This window comes from Heteronotia binoei, chromosome 16 (assembly GCF_032191835.1).
Source record: "Heteronotia binoei isolate CCM8104 ecotype False Entrance Well chromosome 16, APGP_CSIRO_Hbin_v1, whole genome shotgun sequence".
Taxonomy (NCBI): domain Eukaryota; kingdom Metazoa; phylum Chordata; class Lepidosauria; order Squamata; family Gekkonidae; genus Heteronotia; species Heteronotia binoei.
In genome coordinates this window covers 1,819,934-1,839,644 of record NC_083238.1, presented here as the reverse complement: position 1 = coordinate 1,839,644, position 19,711 = coordinate 1,819,934, and the positions used below count along the sequence as shown (strand labels likewise).

Genomic DNA, 19,711 nt, shown 5'->3' with positions numbered 1-19,711 from the left:
TTCAAACGTTCCCTTTGATATGCATGGTAACTACAATATCACAAAGGCTAAGGGTTAGTATAGAAAAGTCCATTTGGTTAGTATTTTATAATTTGAGTATTATAGAGTGTCACGGCTCGAGTCTCAGATAAGGAACGACGGCTGCCAACGTCCCGGCAGCTGGCCAGAACTCTTGCAGCCGGCTGAGGAGTAGTGCAGGGGGTATCGTAAACAGTCCAATTAGTCAACACCATAAATCAGTCCGGCCGAAGGATGAAACAGAGAGCGTAGTCACAGGAATGCAGAGGGTCGGAGGCCAGAGAAAGCAAAGCCGAATACAGTCAAAATACCTAAGCCAGTCCACAAAGCAGAGTCAGAGTCCAGAGTTCCAAGTCCAAGGTTCAAGTCGGGTCAGGAGTACACGGGTTCTCTCAGTAAGCAAGAGGGTGCAGAGCGTGGTCACGTCCCAGTAGGATCGTTCGTTGCCAGCACAGTTTGCCCTAGGGCCAAGATTGCAGATATACTGTGCTGGCTTGTTAACTCATTAGTATGCCGGGCTTAGATCTCTTCTCCCCCGCATGCGTGCCTCACTTCTTCTGCTTCGTATCTCCTGTCGTCTCCTTTCACGGAGCCGGCTAACAGGTGGTGGTGATTCCGGAGGGGATGAGCTGGGGCCCGGCGTGGCCTGATCAGTTCCAGGTGGCTCCTGCTGCCGGCTTGCTTCTTCGGGACTTACGTCCAGGGCTGTTAAAGGCGCCTGCTCTGAGCTAGCAGGGGCTAGGTCAGGGGCAGGCATGACACTATCCCCCCCTCAGGCCCCCCCTCACCCAAGCCGCCTGGCTTATCAGGGTAGGTCTCATGGAATCGCTGGAGCAGGTCAGGGGCTTGCAGGTGGGTAGCTGGTTCCCAGGAACGATCTTCGGGGGGGTAGCCCTCCCAGTCCACTAGGTACTGGAGCTGACCTCGGGGCAGCCGGGAGTCCAGGATCTGATAGACCTCGTACTCCTCATCATCATCCACCAAAACCGGTGGCGGGGGTGGTGGTGGAACGTCCCGGTTGGGGTCCGGCGCAGCCGCAGGTTGGAGGAGGGAGCGATGGAAAACCGGGTGTATCCGGAGGTGGACGGGAAGGCGCAGGTGGAACGCCACCGGGTTGATTTGCGCCTCGATTGGAAAGGGGCCGATGAAGCGAGCGGTTAACTTGGAGGACCGGCCAGGGGTCCGGAGATACCGGGTAGAGAGCCAGACGGAATCCCCGACCTTGAGGGCGGGCCCTTCCTGGCGATGCCGATCTGCGGCCAGTTTATACGCATCTTTGGCGCGTTGGAGCTGGGCGCGCAGGAGGTCATGGAGCGCGTGAAGTTCCTTGATCCGGTTGACTGCTGCGGGAATACCGGCGGAGGGGCCGAGCGGAGGGAAGAATCGGGGGTGCTGTCCGTAGTTGGCCGCAAACAGTGTGGTCTGCATGGAGCTGTGTATGGCATTGTTGTAAGCGAACTCTGCCAGTGGTAGCAGAGAGCCCCAGTTGTCTTGTTGGTAACTGGTGTAACAGCGTAAGTACTGCTCCAGGGTTGCGTTGGTGCGCTCCGTCTGGCCATCGGTCTGGGGATGGTAGGCGGAAGACAAGTGAAGCTCCGTCCCCAAACCTTGCTGGAAAGCTTGCCAAAAGCGGGAGGTAAATTGCGAGCCCCGATCCAAGACAATCTGCTTGGGTAACCCGTGCAGGTGGAAAATGTGGCTCAGGTAGAGCTGGGCGGTTTCCGGCCCTGACGGCACTTTGGCGCAGGGGGCAAAATGGGCCATCTTGGTGAACAGGTCCACCACGATGAAGATGCACGTGTGTTCTTCTCCAAGTACTCCCGTAGGGCAGCCAGCTCCGGGTCCGCCATGGGGTAGAGGCGGCCCGCTGGTAACGGGGCGCCGGGCATTAAGTCAATGGCACAATCGTAGGGCCGATGTGGGGGAAGCTGGTTGGCTTCCTTTTCGTCGAAGACGTCGGCGAACTCCTGGTAGGGAGCTGGTAGTGTGGTGGCGGCCCCCAGGAGGCTGGTGGTGAGCGAGGGGCTGGGTAGACTATCGGGAGGCACAGGAACCGGATCCAGTTGTAGCGTGGAACACGACGTAGGGGCACCTGGAAATCGCAGGTCTCGTTGTACCCAGTCCACCTGAGGGTTGTGGGCCTGGAGCCAGGACAGGCCTAGTATGACGGGAAAACGTGGCATGCGGGCAAGGTCAAAGGTTTGTTTCCCTTGGTGTTGCTGGACCCATAGGACGAGTGGTTGAGTCTCGTGGAGGACGGGTCCAGAGTGCAGCAGGCGACCGTCTACGGCCTCGACCAGGGTAGGGATCTTCTTTTCCCGGATGGGGATGCCATGTTCCTTGGCGAAGAGGTTGTCCATGTAGCAGCAGGCAGCCCCTGAGTCCAACATGGCATGTACAAAAATCCACCGACCGTCGGGGAGCTGCAGACGAATCGGGATCAGGAACGGGGTAGGTGGTGGATAGACGGAGCTGGAGGACCTCAAGAAGTGCCCCAGGTCAAGAGCTCCAACTAGACCTGGGGCTGGCCTTTTACCGGGGCAGCAGAGCTTGTGGGGCACTTTGATTTGGCCGGACAGGTGCTTGCAAAATGTCCGGCTTCGCCACAATACAGGCACAGGTTGTGGTTGCGCCTTTGGGTCTTTTCCTCGGGAGTCAGGCGAGGGCGGGCGACGCCCAGCTGCATGGGTTCCGCAGCTGGAGGAAGAGCTAGGGTACCTGGAGGGGGAGCAGCTGTGGGGACCCTTGCTTGGGCGTTGCCTCCTTTATGCTTCTGGCGGCGGCTCTGCCGCCGCCTATCAATGCGCAGGCATAAAAGGATCAGGTCTTGTAGGGCGGCTGGTCGGTCACTGCGGGCCAGTTCATCCAGGATGGCATCAGAGAGTCCCTCAGTATATTGGTCCATTAGGGCAGCTTCATTCCAGGCCAGGTCTTGAGCCAACAACTGGAATTCAGTGGTGTAGTGTGAGACAGAGTTTTGGCCTTGTTGCAAAGTCCGTATCTTGCGGTTGGCCGTCTCAGCTCGCACTGGGTTGGCATAGGCAGCCGTGAAATGTGCCTTGAAACGGGGGTAATCTGCTAGCAGCGGCGATGGTTCCAACAGCAGGGGAGTGGCCCATTTGGCTGCTTGCCCTTTTAGCAGGCTCAAAATAAAACAGACCTTGGTCTTGTCTGTAGGGAAATCGCTTTGCCTTATCTCAATATACAGTTCACATTGAGCGAGGAAGGCAGGGAATTCTTCCAGACTCCCTCCAAACTTGTCAGGCACACTCACCGGGCAGCGGGAGCACGGAGCTGCTGCGATAGCCAGGGCAGTAGCATTGGAAGCTGTTTGTTGTTGTAGTGTGATTACAGCCTGCGTCAGCTGCTGCACCTGGTCTAGGAGCCCCGACAGTGGGTCCACGCCTCCTGCCGCTTGGTCGGTCATGGGGGAGCCTGGTGAGTTATGGGTGCTGGCAAGCTGTCACGGCTCGAGTCTCAGATAAGGAACGACGGCTGCCAACGTCCCGGCAGCTGGCCAGAACTCTTGCAGCCGGCTGAGGAGTAGCGCAGGGGGTATCATAAACAGTCCAATTAGTCAACACCATAAATCAGTCCGGCCGAAGGATGAAACAGAGAGCGTAGTCACAGGAATGCAGAGGGTCGGAAGCCAGAGAAAGCAAAGCCGAATACAGTCAAAATACCTAAGCCAGTCCACAAAGCAGAGTCAGAGTCCAGAGTTCCAAGTCCAAGGTTCAAGCCGGGTCAGGAGTACACGGGTTCTCTCAGTAAGCAAGAGGGTGCAGAGCGTGGTCACGTCCCAGTAGGATCGTTCGTTGCCAGCACAGTTTGCCCTAGGGCCAAGATTGCAGATATACTGTGCTGGCTTGTTAACTCATTAGTATGCCGGGCTTAGATCTCTTCTCCCCCGCATGCGTGCCTCACTTCTTCTGCTTCGTATCTCCTGTCGTCTCCTTTCACGGAGCCGGCTAACAGGTGGTGGTGATTCCGGAGGGGATGAGCTGGGGCCCGGCGTGGCCTGATCAGTTCCAGGTGGCTCCTGCTGCCGGCTTGCTTCTTCGGGACTTACGTCCAGGGCTGTTAAAGGCGCCTGCTCTGAGCTAGCAGGGGCTGGGTCAGGGGCAGGCATGACATAGAGTTACAGAGCCTGACAGATACAATAACAACGTCTATAGCTCCAATAAAGCAGCACCCATGTTCATTGTGAATGGGTACGAAGGAAAACCATTCCCCCAATTACCTGGGGAAGAGCAGGAAAACTCTCCCTCTGAATTGTCCCAATGGTGGACTAAGCTGAGTGAGTCGTGAAAATTAATATAAAACATAGAAGCAGCCAAAGAAACGTATAAGATTCGCTATGATAAGCATCACTCTCTTAGTTGGGACTTTAAAGTAGGGGACTCTGTATTCCTCTCTACTAAGAATTTTCAGCATAGCACCTGGTGCCTATCCTAAAAACAACTCTCAAGTTTAAAAAAGATTGGACCAGGGGGTCCAATTCTATGAGCCCAAAAAGAAGGTTTCCCATCCTCCATTATTTCCAGTGAAGGTAACACATGTAAAAGAATTTTTGTCCCTTTAAATGTGATGGCCAGAACTCCCTTCCGAGTTCAATCATGCTTGTCACAATCTTGCTTCTGGCTCCACCCAAAGTCCCCAGATGTTTCCTGTGTTGGACCTGGCAACCCTACTCTCTCTCCAACATCACTGAGCTAATGCTACTGCTAAAGCCACACAGCCCTCCATGGCTGCCAGACCCACGGTGGCTTCCAGCCTCCCCTGCTGCCACGCTCACTGCCTGTTAACCCTTCAGTTTCCTTCACTGCCATAGAAATGGATTTGCTGTCAACTATGCATATGGAACAGACTCTTCTTTTAACTTAAAAAGTATCAGCTCACTTAAGGAAAGGAATATGGATCCTAAATGATCTAATCTGACTCTGTCCTAGTCTTGTAGTTCTTTGAAACAGTATGAGGAAAATTATTTTAAGGGATATTTAGCATAACTGGGTTAAAATGAAATATGAACAATACATATATGTAGACATGAACTCTTAAAACTTAATCTATGTCCCTCTTTCAAAACAGGTAATTAAAGCTTGTTTTAACAAACTGGGACAAAAATATCCAGCATCAGACATTATTAGCATAATACAGTTGCAATCTACTTTATTGTGCATATTATGAGTATTTGATCTTTGCCAACCAGAATGCACACACATTTAATTTCCATCTTCTAAAGGAACACTATTCCATCTGTTAACTTGCGGCCTTTACTTTTATATAGTTATAGACATTTTAGTCTTCAAGTAACTGATCTTGATTAGTGCCATCACTATAAAGACAAAGCAAAACAGAAATCATTAATTTCACAGTTGTACTCCAATCTTTGAGCAGATATAAAAACTTTGTATTACAAATGCCTGGAGGCTGTACATGACCAGTGGTTTTAAGATCTGCTCTGGGGTAGTATAGAGGCCCTATTTAGTTTCAGAACTGTGTTTAATGGAGAAGTCAAGTGGCATCTTAAAAGACCAACAACATTTATTCCACCATAAGCTTTCATGATTCAGAGCACACTTCACCAAATGCATTGAAACCAATCAGTATACACTTGCAGGGGTGTCAAAACATGCAGCTCAGGGAATCAAGCCCCTGGAGAGCTCCTATCAGGCCCCTGAGCAACTGGCTGTCATCTGCTTCCTTCTTCCTATCTGTTGCTTCTTTCTGCGTAAGAGCTTGCCTTGCAAGGCTTGCCCAATCGCACAGGAGCTACAGAGCAAAACTATTTTCTTCACTGGTTGAGGCTCCTTGGGGAGGAAGAGGGAAAGACAGAGCTTGCTTATCAAGCTCTCTCAATCGCACAGCAGAGCTACTGAGCCAAGCATCTTTTCCTTCTATTGGCTGAGGCTCCTCCCCCTCCCAGTACCCGGGGGAAGGAAGGAAAGAGCTAGAGCTTCCTTTGCCCAGTTCTCTGGATCACATGGGAGAGATACAAAGAAAGCACCTTTAAGACCAATGAGTACTAACATTTTAAGCAAGTTTTAAGGTTTTTTAAAAAGTATTTAATTGTATTTGTGTTCTTTATAAAGTTTATATCTCTGCTAATCTTAAATAGGTACACACATGGCCAGACCTGACATGGCCTTGCCCAACAAAGTCTCATTTATGTCAGATCCAGCCCTCATAACAAATGAGTTCAACACTCCTTGTATACAGGTTTGTTCAGAAAGTATAGAAACTGGAAAGTTATACTTAAATTGTCTATTTCAGTTGCCTTGGTTTATATCAGTTTACCCTTTTGTAAATAACTTATTACAGCCTGCTGCTAATATGTACAAGAGATGAACATATCTTGACTCTGCCATCTGTTTAAAATCAGGAGTACCAGTTAATTAGTAGAGTAGATAAGTGAAGAATTGTTGCCACAGAACACCAATCCAACACGGTGAGAGTACTGTTTGCCTCACAAATTTGATGTAAATGATGGTGGCCTTTCTTAATCTAAAAATAGTAAGCTATTTCAACAAAACAAGTTAAAAAACTAAAGCAGCACCTTATTTTTTGTGGTGGTGCATTCAAATGTTCGTAATGGAATCCTTTCATTCACTACTGATCAGTTTGGATCTTTTAGCAGCTGATGCTCCTATTCCTGGTATTTTATAGTATGCTATGGTATGTGCTCAATTTATCTGGAGCATTTTCTAGTTTCCCCAATGTGCCTTGTAATATGTAAAGCAGTAATTTCCAGTCTGTGGGTTGTGCAAGAGCTACTAGAGTGTCTTAGTGTAAGTAACAGAGGCTGATATGAGCTCAAAACCCACATTTACAGAGAAGCTGCCTACTGAATCAATGTATGGTTTACTGTTCTGGCCTCTATGTCAGCCTTCAATAGGAACAGGTGTGACTTAATTGTGCAGATTTGCTTCAGAATTACCGGTACCTCTCCTCAGAAGAGGCCATGCATTGTGATTCCATGTTGCTCTGGGATTCTCTCTTGATGATGCAGCAACAGACTGGGGCTGGAGCTCTTTAAGTATCAGCAGTTCTTATGCTTATAGTTTGGTGGAGGTGGGCTTTTGTTGTTGCTTTTTTTAAAGGCTATAAGGAGTTGGAGAAAGACTAATGTAAGGTAGACTTGGAGATATGACCTCTATGAAGTGCCAGTCTACAAGAAACCAAGGGTCCATTGACAATCACTAAGTATTGTTATTGTATTGTTAATAGTCAAAATAAAAAAGGAAATTGTACTAACTATAGTTTTGGGGCATTTGGTGACATTAACATTAATTTCAAAATGTAATTTATTATCATGAAAACATTTCGGAATATTTAGTGTTAAAGACTGAAACAATGCATTGCTTCTTAATTTTTCTTAGCATGAACATGGCAAGCACTATTCAAGAGACTCCTGCAAATGAAACATCTTGTTCAAATTTTGATGGTGAAGAATTGTCTTTTTTACCTGGAAAATTAAAAGAGAAGCTACTTCCTTTTCAGAAGAAAGGAATTATATTTGCAATAGAGAAAAGTGGCAGGTAAAATTATCTTAAACATATTTTGTATAGAAGTTGTCATTCCATTTCTAAGACGGGAAAAAGCTTGACCTATTGCTTATGCCATACAAAGACATTTTTCTCATATTCTGTAATATTCCCTCAATGTTTGTTCAGAATGTATAGAACCTCTGGCTGTTTGAAGTTTGTAACCCAAATAGTTGCAGTTGGACCTAAAGGCTTATTATGCCTATGGAAATGTTCTTAAGCTATTAAAACACTATTAATGGGTTGGCAGGGGGTGGGAATTACTTTAGCAGTACATAACTATTATTGTGGGCAATTCAAAGAATTATTATTGCATGCATATTTAGGATTGGGTACCAGTAATTTTCATAACCAACTGTACAACCATTATTTATATCAATGAAATGAACAGCAAAAACACCCACTCCTATAATTTTCTTATTTTCAAAATATTGTAATATATATTTATTAAAACAAAAGACATACAGAAAGTTACATATAAAAAGAAAAATAATAGAAGAGAGAATATATACATGCATGTGCGTACACATACATTCACACACACATGAAAAGGAATTAGGCAAGGCTGCCTTTTGGCACCCTTCTTATTCAACATCTATGTCAACATCTTAATTACAAGTCCTTCTGTCTCAAACAAAGGTTGGCCTGAATCAAGCCTTGGACAGATTCAATGATCAGTGTGAAACTGAACTACTTGCAGTTAACTTCTCTAAAACCAAAATTATTCGCTTTAGTAATTCATTTAAGAAATATACTTGGAATATAAAGGGAAATTCAATAGATCAGATTAAGAACTTTCAGTATTTAGGAGTTACCTTCTCTTATAGCCTAAATTCTATGGCACATTTAACTGCCTCAGCCACTTTGGCTGAGGCAAGTGCAAATGCCAGACAGTTTAGAAGAAAAGCTGTTGGCTTTCTCCCAATGGCCCTAAAAACCTTCCAGGCAAAATCAGTATTTCAATTCCTAAATGGCTCACAGATTAGGCCTTCTGTCAATCCTCTGTTTCTTGAAAAAGTCCAATCAAAATTTATTAGATCGTTATTTGGCACCCCTAGACAAGTGTCTGCGAAGCAGTACTTAAGACAAGAAGCTGGATTACCCAGAGTTGAATCTGGGAACAGGTCATATTTCTCTGTTTGAAAATCCATTATAACCCAAAAGGTCTGATGCCATTTTTTTCTAGCTTTGGACCTCTACTCTATTTGGGCCACTCAAATTAAGAGAAGAAGATGATGATATTGGATTTATATCCCGCCCTCCACTCCGAAGAGTCTCAGAGTGGCTCACAATCTCCTTTACCTTCCTCCCCCACAACAGACACCCTGTGAGGTGGGTGGGGCTGGAGAGGGCTCTCACAGCAGCTGCCCTTTCAAGGACAATCTCTGCCAGAGCTATGGCTGACCCAAGGCCATTCCAGCAGCTGTAGGTGGAGGAGTGGGGAATCAAACCCAGTTCTCCCAGATAAGAGTCCACACACTTAACCACTACACCAAACTGGCTCTCCAGCCCTGAAGATCTTAAACCCCAAAGATCTCTTCTATGGGAGTCTGAAAAAGGCTAGAAAGGTTATTAATCAGAGGCTTCTTGATGTTGAACTAAAAAATGAGGAAACTTCACTTCCTAACAACTTTAGATGTTTTAAACCCTGACCTAACTTTACAACTGCCTCATATTTATCTAACATTACTTATGAACCTTTCAGATGGGCATTTTCCAGAGCCCATTTTGAGGTCCTTCCCTCTGCAGTAAAGGTAAAGGTAGTCCCCTGTGCAAGCACCAGTCATTTCCAAGTCTGGGGTTATGTTGCATCATGACGTTTTTATGGCAGACTTTTTATGGGGTGGTTTGCCATTGCCTCCCCCAGTCATCTACACTTTACCCCCAGCAAACTGAGTTCTCATTTTACCAACCTCGGAAGAATGGAAGGCTGAGCCAACCTTGAGCCGGCTACCTGAACCCAGCTTCTGCCGGGATCAAACTCAGGTCATGTGCAGAGCTTGGACTGCAGTACTACAGCTGACCACTCTGTGCCATAGGGCCCCTTCCCTCTGCTTTACTACAAGGTAAATTCTTGCGAATGCCTATGCACAAGCACTTACGTCCATGTATGGCTAATGTGAAATCCGTTACACACGTATTTTTATATTATTATTTTTACGGGGAAGAACATTCCCATTTTATACTACCATTACTATCTAGATTTAGTCCTCTGCAATCTTATTTTAAATTTAAACCAGAAATATTATGTAACTTTCTTTTAGAAGATTCTCAGAGCTCTGTATTCTGTTCTGTGGCCAAATTTTGTTACTTAGCAATTAGGAAACACAAATCCTTTGTAACTGATGGTATATACAATACTTTCTTTGTATTGGTCTTAATCTTTTTTATATAAATGAACCTATTTTATATTATTTACACACTACTTTTGATTCATTGACTATTACTGTGGACTTTTCTTATTGCTGGCTCTTGCCGGAATAAAATTGACTATAACCAACTGTACAACCAATATGTATATCAATTGAATGAATAACAAGAACACCCACATAAAATACAGCACTGAGCCTTTCCCTCTTATAATAAAACCCATTGTGGGGAAAAATACAACTAGCTGTAGAAAGAGGCTCTGGAAGAGTGCCCTCTCTTACTGTCTTCCCACTTCCCGACTTATCCCCCCCAACTACCCCTGCATCCTGAGCACTCCGCTACTCTCCCCCCTGTGACATTCACTCTCCCCCACACTTGCTGTCTTCCTACCCACCCTCCAACCCTGGGCCTTCACTCATCTCCCTTGCTATCTTCCCATCCTTCCCAACCCTTGGCATTCACTCTCCCCCACCCATGCTGTCTTCCCACCCATCCCACAGCTGAAACGGATGCTGGCTTCCCCCCACATGTGTGTGTGTGTCTGTGATGGCTCAAAGCCCTGAAACAGGCCCAGAATGTAGATAAGGCAGCGGTTTGCTGTAGGGGAATTGATCTTTCACTTTTCCATCTCCTCCCCCCTCCCTGCAGCCTCTACCTAGGAAAAGTACAGTCTTCCTCCACAGTGTGGACCAAAGCAGGAAGGAAGTGACCTCAGCAAGGTATAATGACACAGAATCCACCCTGTAAAGCTGCCATTTTCTCCAGGGGAGCTGATCTCTGCCATCTGGAGAGGAGTTTTAACTCTGAGTGATCTCCAGCTCTCACCTGGACATATGCAACAATAGTTCCCCAGGAGGAACTGGCTGGTTTGGAGGGTGGAGTTTATGGCGTTGTACCTCTCTGAGGTATCCCTCCTCAGACCCCACCAGGCTTCACTCCTCAAATCTCCAGAACTTTCCCAATCTGGAGCTGGCAGCCTTATCTCTTTCCCAGCCATCAATCAACCTACTTTTATCTGCCCATTGACTTCAGCTTTCCATCTCCTCCCACATCCCTGCAGCCTCTACCTAGGAAAAGTACAGTCTTTCTCCACAGTGGAAACCAAATCAGCTTATATCATTCTCCTCATCCTTTTGATCTTCACAGCAACCCTGTGAGGTAGGTTAGGCTGAAAGTCTGTGAGTTGTCCAAAATCATCCAGTCAGAGAGATTCAGCTGCAAGAATTATATTTGCTCAATACTGGAAGAAAAAAGAACCTGACTATAGATGACTTGATAGTAAAAATAATGGAGGTAGCGGAAGTAGATGAATTGACATATATGCTTAACTCTCAAACCGACAAGAACAGGAACCAGGACTCGTCTAAGTTCTTTCAATGGTTATGTAAATGTTAGTGAAAAAATAGTAATGTACTGAAATAACTAATATCTAAGAAAATAGTAGAAGGTCGAAAGGCTAGAATTAAGGGTGAGAAAATGGTTTTTTTTAAAGAATAAAATTAATATTGATACTTTCCCAGTAAATAAACAATGAGACAGGAACATAAAGTCGTATTGGAATGTATTTAAGGTTGCATAAATTTAGAGGGTGTAGGGAGGAACTGCTTATCTCATCTTTGTTTTCTTAAGTAATATTGTTTTAAGTTTTGTTTTGTGAACTTTATGTTACACTATGTCGAAACTTGGAAAAAAATCTTTGACACAAAATCATCCAGTCAGCTTCCACAACAAGAACCTGGGTCTGTCAGACCCTGCTCTGAACCTCTAACTGAACGTCATACTGGCTGTGATTGGGAGACTACCACTGAGCAGAAGCAAGCATCCAGACCTAGTCAAGTCATGCCAGTCAGGTGACCTCAAGTCACCCAGATGGTACTGTCAGACTTAGGGTAGCCAACCTCCAGGTGCAGCCTGATGATCTCCTGGTATCACAACTGAACTCCAGAACAGATCTCTCTCCCTCTGGAGGGAAAAAACTGCTTTGGAGGGTGGACTCTATCTATGGCATTATATTCAGCTGAGGCCTCTCCTCTCCCCAAACTCTGGCTTCCTTAGACTCCACCACAAACTCTCCAGGACTTTCCCACCAACCTGAAGCTGGCAACCCTAGTCAGGACTGACCCCAATGAGTTCTCCCTCAAAGGCCAAAGTAGGCCTGGAAAGGGCCTCCCCCCCTTAACTGACAGAACCAAGCTTGGTTGCCTTTTACTGATAGAACCAAATTTGGTTGTTTAGCAAGAGCCACTGCCCAGCAGCTTCCCCAGTGGCCCAATTCATGTTTATCCTGGGGTTGGAGGTGGGGTTGCTCTTTGAGTGATCCACAGCTCAGTCGAAGGGAGGATAGGTGAATAGTCCCCAATACAATTAGGCTTTTATATCCTATATAGGATACCTAATACTATGGTTTGTATTGCCCTTGACCATACCTGGCCTACTTCAGATACATTTCTACTTTTCTAATAGGCTGTTAATTTTACTAAAGTGTATATCTCTTTTGTTTTTAAAAGTCAGTCTTTTAAAAAGGAATCTTTTTGTGTTTCCATTGTTGGGCAAAAATGAGTCTGTCTACAATGATCATATGTTTGCAGATCTTTAGGGATATCTGATAAATAATTAAGCAGCAATGTCCCTGGTTTATAGAGGATGTGAATTTTCAACACACTATATACCAATTTCCGGTAACTGGAGGTCTGGATACATACCCACCACGTGTGGAAAAAAGTCTTCATTACTTTCTTCACAGAACCAGCTGACTCCAGCTTAGATCTTTAACAATCTCAAGAGTATCAAATGCCATCTGTGAATAATTTTCCACAGATTTTCTGTAAAGGAGAGACAAATTGTAAAAATGGACCTAAGGGTGAAAATAAATGTATAAAGGACAAACATTTACATTCAAAAGTGTTCTTTTCCCAGCATAACAATGCGTTCCAGTGGAACACCACTTCTGTTGGTGGAGGAAGGGTGATTTTGCCAACTTCTGGTTCCCACAGCAGACCCAATTCATCCTCTTTGTGAAGGTCCCCGAGAATTTCAGAGGGTGTAGTGTACTGTAGTGAGCGGATATAGGCAAGAAAGTCCAGTTTTGCTTGCTTTGCTCCACTTATGGTATCCAACTCATAGAATACAGATTCCTAAAGTTAATGTCCTTGCAAAGTAATAATTAGAAGCTAAATATTTCTGTGGGAGCAATACTATTCCACTTCCTTCTTAGCGATGTTCTATAGACTGTAGAGTGTAACTTCTTAGTATTGTAGCTGCTCAAACTACTCAAGTGTAGCTAATGTTAGTTCTAAACAGGCTCAGAGGTTCTTGGCTAGTTTTACTGCAGTATGGGATGGGGTTAAACAGAGGGTCAAACAAAGGACAAGGATTAAAACTGAGGGTACAGGGCTAGGTTAAATTCCAATATCGCTTTGAAATTTCTTACACCTATAGGTTTAAGTAATAGTACAAGAGACTAGGGATAGTGAGCAAGAGTGATATCAAACACTGTAACTTCTTGAGGTTGGCCTTTCTGGGGAACTTTTAAGCTGTTATTTGGGAACTTTGCTGTTTGTGTTCTGTTTTATAATGGCCAATGGCCTATACACAATAAATTTTTGACTGACTTGACTAGGGATAGTGAGTTCAAAGATAAGGATAAAGAGGATCCACATATTCAGTGATATTTAAAGCATATTGGCATGCTTTGCATCTCCTGCAATGAAAATGTCCCCTACTTGTGCCAGCAAGTCAGCTTTAACTATCATTTCACATAGCTTGCAAGTTCTCCTAAAGCCCACCAAAGGTGGTCCAGAACATCCAGAGATGTCAGACATAATGTTCCAGTGTCTCATAATTATTTTTTTAATGGCTAAAGCCCTTGGAGAGTACTGTATAGAAGAAGAGATCCTTTTAGACATATTTCTTTGGTCCCTTTGGTCAATGAACAGATCACTTCTCTCTTTTCTACATGCCTTATTGTGTACTGTTTTTATCACCTGTCTGGGGTAGCCCCGTTCAGAGAATTGCTCTAGCAAAGAGTTACTTGCTCTCAGGATGCTTGCTCAGGATGATTTTCTCCATTGGCTGAGGCTCCTCTCTTGGGGAGGAAGGGGGGAGAGGCAAAATATGCTTTGCAAGGCTCTCTCAATTGCACAGCAGAGCTACTGAGCCAAGCCTCTCTTCCTTCTATTGGCTGAGGCGCCTCCCCTCCTGGTCCCCTGTGGAAGGAAGGAAAGAGCCAGAGCTTCCTTTTCCCAATTCCCTGAATCCCATGGGAGAAATACAAAGAAAGCACCTTTAAGACCAACAAGTGATAGTTTTAAACATGTTTTCTTTTATTTTTTTTAAAAAATGCTTTAATTGTGTTTGTCTGTGTCCTTTATCTAAAATTTATATCTCTACTACCGAATCTTAAATAAGAACACACATTGCCCGGCCTGACATGGTCCGGCCCAACAAGGTCTCATTTATGTCAGATCCGGCTCTCATAACAAATGAGTTCAACACCCCTGAATTAGAGGCTGATGCACTCATCCTCCATTTTTTCTTAGCTCTCAGTCAGTGTGGTTAGCTCCAGTGGAGGGGGGGTGGGTTGGAGTTTTGGCCCAAGCTGTTTATTTAGGGTTCCTCTGCAAAGTAGGAGGCCCACTCCAGTAACAAAGTGTCTCAGGTCCAGTGACAAAGTTTCTGGAACAAGTGAATAAACAGGCAACTTCAGCAGACATGCCAGTTCAGATGCATGGTGAGGAAGCCAGGTCACTAATCTCTCCATGTCTCTATTAGGGTAAGTAGACTTTCCACAAAGAAATCCACAAACAGGAAATTTATAAAAAGTGGGATAAACCCCCCCACACACACACACACGATTATGAACATAAAATGCCAGAAAGGGCTTGGGGCTAGCCAGTGTATTGCACTGCGTAACATGTATGACTATCTGCCCATTGGACAGAAGTCATGGGTGTGTGCTTGGTGCAAGGAGCTCCTGGTTCTCAGGGAATGAGCTTGCACCCTTGAAGTCAAGGTGGCTGACCTGGAGAAGCAGAGACAGTCAGGCACACAGATAAAATTCCTGGGGACTTGTTAGATATGCCCCACTTTGAGAATGGCAGCCCTGCCACAGTCAGGAGTATGAGCGTCAAGAGGAAACAAGGCACTGTGCTGATGAAAGGGACCCCTATCAAGTCTGCAGATTCAATGATGAGTCTGTGTGGATACAAAGACTCTATTTTATTGATACTGATACTTGTGGCCTAAGCCAGGTCTTGAAAAGACTAAGTACATACAGTAGATACATAGCATATAAGGTACACTTCAAAGGGATTCCTACGGGGAGGGAGGATTGTTTATTTATTTATTTATTTATTTATTTATTTATTTTATTTATTTATTTAAGATTTATATCCCGCCCTTCCCACAAGTGGCCCAGGGCGGCTTCCAATAGTAGATCCATCAAAATTACACATATAAAGGGATCCATTTTAAAACAGATAAAACAGATAAAACCCTAGTTATTAATACACATAAATATTTCAGCTATATATAAAAGGAATCCAGCAAGTTACAGTAAAATTCTCAAGCTAAGTAAAGGCTAGCCGGAAGAGGGTCGTCTTACAGGCCCTGCGGAACTGAACAAGGTCCCGCAGGGCCCTCACCTCTTCCGGCAGCTGATTCCACCATGTAGGGGCCATAACAGAGAAAGCCCTTTCTCTGGTGGACTTCAACCGGGCTTCCTTCGGCCCAGGGATAGTAAGGAGATTTTGTGTTCCCGACCTCAGTACTCTCTGGGGAACGTGCGGGGAAAGACGGTCCTTCAGGTAGACAGGTCCCAAGCCATATATTGTGCAGAGGACATTCACACATAGATGTTACAAATACATTCTCATGTTGATTAGAGGCCCATTTGGCCTTGATACTCCCAGGCTCCTTCCTCTCCCCCAGGCTCCTTCCTCTCCCCCAGGCCTGAGCTGAGAAGGTACAGATAAGACTTTTCACACATTACCATTTCAAAGCAGGAACAGTTCTCTCATGGGAGGGGGGAATAGGATAGAATGAGCTAGCAGCATTTGGTTATACTTTGGTTCTACCCAGCATGCTCTTTGCTTGAGCCAGAGTTACAGACTTGACATACTGCCCCCCCTAAGCTGCCTCTACCGCCCTGTGGGAACATTGTTGATGAAACTTTCGTATCAGATCTGGGGCTGAGATATCTTTCTCAGCCACCCATTCATTTTCACTGGAGGGGAAATGTTTCCATTTAATTAGATAATATAGGATTCCCCTTCTAACTTTTGGAGTCCAGAATTTCTTGTACTTCGTGGTGACTCTGGTTCCCAACCAGGATGGGCTGGGGTGCCAAACAGAAACTCCAGGGTCTCGATGGAGTAAACTGCAATGAAATACATTTTTGGCAGCTTCAACTCTACTGTTACTCGGTTAATGACTCTCTTGATTTTAAACAGCCCCAGAAACTTGTAAGCTAGTTTTTTGGAGGGTTGGATGAGTGGCAAGTTCTTGGTAGATACAAACACTGAGTCCCCCACTTTAAAATCCCAAGCCGGAACATGAGATTTATTGTACTGCTTTTTGTAAGTCTCTTTAGCTGCCTCCAAATTCTCCTGGATTGTTTTCCAGCTTTCGCTCAGTCTCTGCCACCACTGTTCAAAGGAGGTTGGTTCGGAGGAGGGAGCCCCTCCCGGAAGCGAGGGAATCGTCTTCCCCTCATACCCGTATACTGTGTGAAAGGGGGAGGCCTTGGTGGAGCTATGCATGCTGTTATTGTACCCGTACTCTGCAAAGGGGAGTAGATCTACCCAATTGGACTGTCGATGGTTAATGAAACAACGTAAATATTGCTCTAAAAGCCCGTTCACGCGTTCCGTCTGTCCGTCCATCTGCGGGTGGTAGGCAGAACTCAACCCTTGTTCAATGCCTGCCAGCTTGCAAAACTCCCGCCAGAAGTTGGCAATGAACTGTGGGCCGCGGTCACTAATAACCTTGTCTGGGAACGAGTGGAGTTTGACCACGTGATTGAAGAACAGATGGGCTAGTTTCTTGGCTGTGGGAAGTTGCGTGCAAGGAATCAAATGGGCTTGTTTGGAAAAAGTGTCTACCACCACCATTATTACAGTATTGCCATGAGAGGGCGGCAGTTCTACAATAAAGTCCATTGACACTATCGACCACAGTCTTTTGGCCTTCTCTAGAGGTTTGAGCAACCCTGGTGGTTTCCCACCCCTCCTTTTGGCCATGATGCAGATGGGGCAAGAGGCCACGAATTTCGACACGTCCCTCTTCAGGGAGCGCCACCAAAATTGCCTGCTGATTAGGTGGAGCGTTTTGATATAGCCGAAGTGCCCTGCTAATTTATTTGAGTGGCAAAACTGTAACACCTCCGCCCGTAAGCTTTTGGGAACATACAGCTTGTCTCCTTTGTACCACAGTCCGTCTCCCCTCTTCTGGATTTCCCCTGGGCGGTCGTCCCCTTCCCTCTCTGTCTCGGTGGCCAGTCTCTCGGACCCCCAGCCCTCCAGGCTCTGTTTCTTTTGGGATCTAGTGGTCACAACGGCAGCCACCTGCGAGGGGGGAACTAAGTCTACTAATTCCTCCCTCTGACTTTTGTTCATCGGGGTGGCTCAGGACCGTAGTAAACAGGCGCTTCAAATTGTTGAAAGCTGACTGGCATTTCAGGTTCCAATTAAGACGGGCTCCTGGCCGTTTGGCCTCTGGCCCTTTCCCCTTGGTTTTTAGCAACTCCGTTAAGGGGAGGGTGATTTGGGCGAACTCCTCTATGAAGGTCCTATAGAAGTTGGTGAATCCGAGGAAGGATTGGAGCTGTCTACGTGTCCTCGGGGGGGGGCCCAGTCTAATACTGCCTGTACTTTGGCCGGGTCCATCGCCAACCCCTTCCCCGACACCTGAAAAGCCAGATAATCCAATTCACTTTTATGGAACTCGCACTTAGACAGCTTGGCATACAGTTGGTGCTTCATTAATGTGCCAGGTACCTCCCTTACTAACTTCACATGGGACAGTTCATCTTGCGAATAAATAATTATGTCATCCAGGCACACCATCACCCCCTTGAAAAGGTATTTCCTGAGCACATTGTTTATAAAGTTCATGAATACCCCAGGGGCCCCTTGCAGTCCGAAAGGCATGACCAAGTATTCAAATTGTCCCATTGGCATATTGAAGGCTGTTTTCCACTCATCCCCCTCTTTGATGCGCACTCGGAAGTACGCGTCTCTTAAATCCAATTTGGTAAAAACCTTTCCCTCCGACACCATGCTTCATAAGTCCCGGATGAGGGGGATGGGGTAGGCGTTGGTCGGTGAGATCGCGTTAATCCCGCGAAAATCTGTGCAAAGTCTAAGCGAGCCGTCCTTCTTTTTCCTAAAAAGTACTGGGGCGGCATGGGGGGCCGTTGTTGGCCTAATGAAACCCCTCTCCAAGTTATGATCTAAGAACTTGCGGAGTTCTTTCTTTTCCGCCCATCCCATGGGGTACAGTTTGGCCCTGGGTAGGGTTTGCCCCGGGATCAGCTCTATGGCACAGTCTCTATCCAGGTGCGGGGGTAATTGGTTCGCTCCTTGTTCACTAAACACCCCCATCAAGCCCCGGTATGCTTTAGGGACGGCGTGGACTTCCTCCACTGACATGCACGCTCTTTCTCTGGCCACCGGAGCCCGTGGACTCCAGGTGGGGTTCCAGAGGTGGGTCTGGCAGAGGAGGTCTATAACAGCACCCGCCTCACAGTCCCACTGGATTACTTCTATGTGCTGTTTATAGCTACCCTAGCACCTCTGTCTCCTCAGTTCTTCCTAATATAACTTTTACCTCAGGAATATAAAACTCAAGGGGTGGGTATGATAGGGATTTCTCTATCTTAGTCTCTTTGGGGTTTTTTGCTCTCAGATGGATATATATATTCACTTCGTAGGGGACCACAGCAGCTTGGATAGTTATCCCAAAAATATAGGCTCCAGAGAATCTTTAACGTAAACCACACATACTTATTTAAACACAAAGTCTTCAACTGGGGATATGGGTGATATATACACGGGCTATAAAGTATCTCTCACAGTTAACATGTTGCACAGTTGTTTCAGGCTTTCTACTATCTTTTTCTTATGTCTCTCAGGTTCACAGTTCCTATATAAACACTCTCCAACACTAGCAAAGGCTGGCCTCTTGGGTATACTGTGCCAAGTCTCTCAAGTAGACTGGAGCCTCTACTCCCAGCCCTTCTGACTTCCAGACCCACATATATTCCCTCAACCACCTCTCTAGATCTTAAGAGAAGTATATAAGTGTCTGTGACCGTTCAGGTCTTCACGGTGACTCTCCGTTTAGTCACACAGAGCCCCTTGCTGTTTTTATAGAGCTAGCAGTCAGCTTTTCTTCTCACGAAGACTCTCCACAGCTACTGCCCCAGCTCCTTTAAAGACCAACTCTCTCAGATTCTATCAGGCACTAATTCTCTCTGGCTCTGTCAGGCACTAACTGACTCCCCCAGCCGTTAGCTGTCAATCTCCCACTGAGAGTTCCGAGCACTCTGGCCCCCACCCTCAGGTCACCTGACGCAGGCTCTGTGTGTCCTTGGTTTTCTGTTAACCCATACCTTACTGTCACAGGGTCTATGAACCTAATAGTCTGTTCCTCCCACCGTATGCGGGACTCATGTTTTGCTAGCCCACCCACCCTCAGTACTACCGGGTAGGAGCACGAGGGGGCGATTACAAAGGATTCTTGATCCCAGTGCTCCTCAATCCCCATTGGTAAGAACTGAG

At 46.1% G+C, this 19,711-nt stretch overlaps 1 protein-coding gene across 1 annotated transcript in view; it reads left to right on the top strand.

Moving 5' to 3' along the window:
- Positions 1–19,711, top strand: part of ZRANB3 (zinc finger RANBP2-type containing 3) — a 208,443-nt gene that overhangs the window by 22,368 nt on the left and 166,364 nt on the right. Inside the window, exon 2 of the mRNA XM_060257117.1 lies at positions 7,398–7,556. Within this exon, the coding sequence (XP_060113100.1) occupies positions 7,399–7,556 (158 nt within the window). The 5' untranslated portion in view covers position 7,398. The remainder of the gene's footprint in view (positions 1–7,397; positions 7,557–19,711) is intronic.